General features: G+C 38.5%; 1 protein-coding gene across 2 annotated transcripts in view; it reads left to right on the forward strand.

Annotated features, from left to right (window-relative positions):
- The window catches only part of LOC122254613 (kyphoscoliosis peptidase), a 52,876-nt gene that overhangs the window by 14,860 nt on the left and 33,016 nt on the right, over positions 1–5,000 (forward strand). For both annotated transcript variants that reach the window (XM_043018386.2, XM_043018385.2), the window contains exons 2-4: positions 3,835–3,964; positions 4,276–4,376; positions 4,872–4,984. In XM_043018386.2, the coding sequence (XP_042874320.2) occupies positions 3,835–3,964; positions 4,276–4,376; positions 4,872–4,984 (344 nt within the window). The remainder of the gene's footprint in view (positions 1–3,834; positions 3,965–4,275; positions 4,377–4,871; positions 4,985–5,000) is intronic.

Genomic DNA, 5,000 nt, shown 5'->3' on the forward strand with positions numbered 1-5,000 from the left:
TTGCGAATGGGTTGTGTGTCTGACGGGCGGTAGAAAATGTAGACTTGGCTTCGTCGGCTTTTCCATGTAAGATGCCCAGTGAAATGTTTTTCGGTCGATGTTTGATGGTTAGGATGGTAATGATGCTGATGAAGGTAATTATACTGCTTCTAAAACTACTATCAATGATAACGATAGCAATGTCGATAAGAATAAAAGATATGAATAACTACAATCATTATAATGACAAAAACCGAATTGATAATGATAATGAAAATGATTCCCATCATTCTCATAGTAATACCATTATCAATATCATCATTAATAATAATATCACTGCTAAAGATAAAAACGATAACAATAATAATTGCAAAAAAAAGTAGGCAGTGGTAAATATAACAACAAAGATAACAACAACAATGATAATAATGATAGCAATAATAACACTAATAACGACGATACTAATATTGATAGCGTTGTTAAGAAAGGAGAAGCGGACAAGAACAACAACAGAAACAAACAAACAAAAGACAGACACCACAACCCGTGTCCCTTCTGTAGGATATCGTGTTCGAAGCCTAGTTAATATCTAATGAACTCTGTCACGTGTCCGGCGAGGAAAGAAGACATGGAAGAGAAGACAGAATAAAAGGAACAGGAAAAGAGAGAAAACAAGACGAACAGATTAATAGAAAATGGCGATAACAGAATTATAAAGAAGGGAGGGATAGAAAGAGAGAGAGAGAGAAGAGAAAGCAGAACACAAAGTAGAAGGGAGAAGAGAAGAATAGAAAGAACATGAATATAATAAAGAGATGGAGATGGAGGAAAGGGAGAACGCAAGAAAAATGTGATAAAGAAGACGTAAAAGACAGAATAGGAGAAGTAGGAAAAAACAAAGAGAGAACAGGAAATAGAAAGAAATAGACAAGAGATGAAGAGAAGGAGAGACAACAAAAAGCAAAAGGTGAATAGGTGAAGAAAGAGGAAAAATCAAAACAATAATAGAAGATAAGGATAAAGAAAAAAATAAAATAAAGCAAAGAGCAGACAAAGAATAAGGAAGGAAAGTAGACGAAAGATGAAATAAAAATGAAGAATAAGAAAGGGAGTTGCAAGGAGAAAAGGCAAAGAGGAGACGATGAAAAAGAAAAGAGGAAGAGGAAGAAGAAAAAGAAAAATGAGGGGAATCAAGAGGCGTAAACAAAACATGAGGAAAAGAAAATAGAAAAGTTAAGAGGTGTAGAAAGAGGAAAAGATAAAGAAGAAAGGACAGAAAACAAACAAACAGAGACGAAGGAAGAGAAGGAAAATATAAAACAGGAAGAAGAAAATGAAAAACGATAAGGAATAAAAACGAAAACAAAGGAAGAGAAAGAAGGAGAAAGATAGAAAGATGGAGAAAGAGGAAGGACACTTAAAGACAGAGTGCTTGCGTGTATGGCGCCCCCCCCCTCCCCCCATGCCATCGAGGGGGTGGGGTAGGAGGAGGGAGGGGGTGATACATACGGTGGGCTTGGGGTCGGAGGGGGAGTGGGAGTGGGGGTGGAGTGTTGGTCCGTACAATGACTATTTCGTCCTATAAATAAAGATCCTTTTGCTGGAAATACGTAGCGGTTATATAGTTGTTCAAGGTGAAATGACAAGAAATGTTTGATAATATAGTCTAAAAGATGAATAAAGAAAGGGGAGATATGAATAGCGGTTATTTAGTTCCCATAAATGAGTAGTGTTTATAAAGCTGGATTAGAAGGTGGTTATCTGATTGTGTACAAAAGCGCTAGAAATATATACTGGTTCTATACTTGTGTGTGAAAATGACTAGAATTTTGTAGTATGAATACGCAAAAAATGCCAGAAATACTCCTAGACAAAATATTTACTAGAAATTCATGGTATATATGAAAAATCTAGAATTCTTTTGTGGAATATGTTTGTGTAAAAATAGCTAGAAATACATAGTAGTTGTTGTGCAATATTAACATTTCTAAGAAATGGTGCGGATTAAGAAATAACAACCGAAAGTTACATATAGAAATGCTAACAATTTGTAGCAATATATAGTTTGATGGTATAGTTGTGCATTTGAAGAATTATAGAAATATACAATGATTTATAGTTGAGTATCAAAGAATGATAGAAAAGACAGAAAGTGCTAGAAGTTAGCAGTGATTATATAGATATGAAAAATAAAAAAGCTAGAAATCTTAGTTTAAATTCTCAGCGGCCATATCGTGCAAATAGAGAAGGCGAGCAGCGTTGCACAAAGGACAGGTATGAATAAGTGATTGCATTTGCAGTGTGATGGTGGTTAGTTGCAATACAGAGAGAAATGGGAAAGTAATCACGTTGCTGATGTCATTATCCTTATCACCATTATATTGATTATGTTGCTGATAATGTAAGATGATTATGATGGTAATGCAAATAAGAGCAATCATGATTATGAGGGGAACGGTAAGAACGATTAACAAAAACAATAATCAAATTACAGAACACAGAAAGTAAATTCTTACTTATTCTAATTTATTTTTACGTGGAAATGCCTTCATAAACAGTTAATAAGATAGTGGAATTTGATAACAAAAAATCTTTCCTATTTACGTAAGATACTGGATTAAACACACGCACATCGTACGTGTATGGTACGAATGATAAAACGCAGTATGAAACTTCATTCTGCTTTCCACTGCGATAAAACATTTTTTTTTTTATCAGTCAGAGATTTCAATATTTCTGTGCTTGAATTTAGTTTCTTAATTGCGATCTTACTGTTCCTTTCACTTGATTTTCTTAAGGGTAAATAAATAGATAACAGAAAGATAAAGAGAATAAAAGGATGTATATAACAATTGTTAAAGACGTTTTCCGTAGTCAACTTGAAACTAATTTCCAAGGAATATATTTACTTTTACTTTACTTTTTTTCATCATTTGGAGAATGAAACAAACCTGAATCACTGAACACAAAGAGCGATTATGGCTTCCGTTTGCGATATTTATAACCGACATGGAGGGCGAGGAAGGAGGCCACTAAGGCACGATCAGACACTGAGATTAACTGACATGAAAGCAGCGCGATCTAATCCGTGCGATGACCCACTGGAAGGCAGTAAACGGGTCAAATAACACTCCTCTATGTGTCTGCGTAGAACTAGTAGGTCAGTGCCGACTCATTAGGAATCGTTTTCAGGCCTCGCAAAGACCATTCTAAGGAGTGTGGTACTGGGGACAGAAGGGGCGAGGGAGCCAAGTGAAAGATGCAATATCAGACCTAGATTTCTGGTTGCCAGGTCGTGCGAAGACTGCTCGGTAATGTGCAGTACCACGACCAGAACGAAACAAGGGCAGATCGGAGAATGAAAGGTCAGATAACTCCTGACCTTGACAGACCTGGTTTTCTGCGACTCATAGATAAGCAAAAGGGGACGCCAAGCAACGAAGTTAGAAGAAAACGTAGTTACGCCAGTAGGGATTTTTAATATTTCAGAGGCATTTCCTTGGCTTTCTGGAGAAAAATAATATTACGCTGTGGTCTGAATCACGAGGTCTAGGTGACAGATGACGATGAAGGCATTGGTAGAAAAAAGAACCAAATATTCGACGACCTCAGTCCTACAAGGAATCGGGTATCATGAGATGATGACGTTGCTAGTAAATGAAAAAAAAATATATATATATATAATACGAGTGAAAAGGATGCACAAGATTCTATACTTAATATACCATCACCTTGAGATGTTCGCTATTTCAGGACTACATCCCAACATACTTGACAAACGCATTACCAAGAAAGGAGAGAAGCTTAACAAAAGACAAACGCAAGAGCTAAATGCAATCTCCCTTTCCGTTGCAGCTGTCATGGGCGGCAATGATGGAGGCAGCTATCCAGACGGAGGCGGTGAGCGAGGAGGAGCTCGACTGGGACTTGAGTGGCCTCGTCGACCGCGAGACCCAGACGCTTCCTCCGAACGCCACGCACTTTCGTAAGTTCGAGGGACAGGGAGAGGCGAGGATCGATGTGTGGGTGTGGGTGTGGGTGGATGGGTGTAGGATGTGTATCCGATGGTTTAGGCTTTGGTGTGTGTGTTTGAGGCTTTGCTTGTGCTTTCCGGGCGTGTATTTATACTGTTTGTGTGTTTATGTGTATGTGTGCGTGTGCATGTGTGTATGCATATATGCACACTGTGATTTATGTGTGTATGTGTAGGTGTTTGTATCTATCTACGTGAGTATGTGTGTGTGTGTTCACTAGATGGATGTATTTCCCTCATCGTTTTTTTATTGCAATTTCCAGAATTGAACCACACGGATGCATTCGTGCAGACGGACTACCGCTACTTCCCCCTCGCCAGCACCGACGCGGCCAGACCCAGCACCTCGCTGACCCTCGCCGTGGTAAGGCAGACTGAGCACAGAGTCACTCTATAGCTATTTCGTAAAAAAATAAATCGAAAAGTTGCCAGTGTTTCTTGAACTACTATAAATACATTTAAGAATACACACACACATGCACTAAGATTTGGGTCAGTATAAAAAAAAAAATGATAAGCATGCATTTTCGCGAGCCTTGTGTCAAACCGTTTTGTTAACCCCATACTAAAATAACCACACGCCAGTATATAAACCAAATCTTCTATTAACAGGTTTTAGATATAAGAAACCAGGACGTAATTAACAAAGAAAAATAAATAAATGCCTTTGGGGGGCCATGGATCTCTCTGTCGGCCATGTTTGAGTATTTTTGAGTAATGAATATTTTTTTAATGAATATTTATTTTGAGTAATGAATATTTTGAATATTTGTGTTTCTGGAGAGCAAGCCTTCAGCACAGCTAAGTGAGTCTCGTAGCACTAGTGAAGCGAGTCTTTATCCTCCGCTCATTCCGGCAGAAGGTGAGCGTGGGGACACAGACGGACACGATGACGAACTCGGTGTCCACGCAGACCGAAGAACCTTACCTCCTGCCAGAACCACCGCCGCCGGTCACCAGACCATCCACCAGGTAATTCGCTTTATGG

This window comes from Penaeus japonicus, unplaced genomic scaffold, assembly GCF_977035675.1.
Source record: "Penaeus japonicus unplaced genomic scaffold, GWHDUDI00000001_assembly GWHDUDI00000041, whole genome shotgun sequence".
Lineage (NCBI taxonomy): Eukaryota > Metazoa > Arthropoda > Malacostraca > Decapoda > Penaeidae > Penaeus > Penaeus japonicus.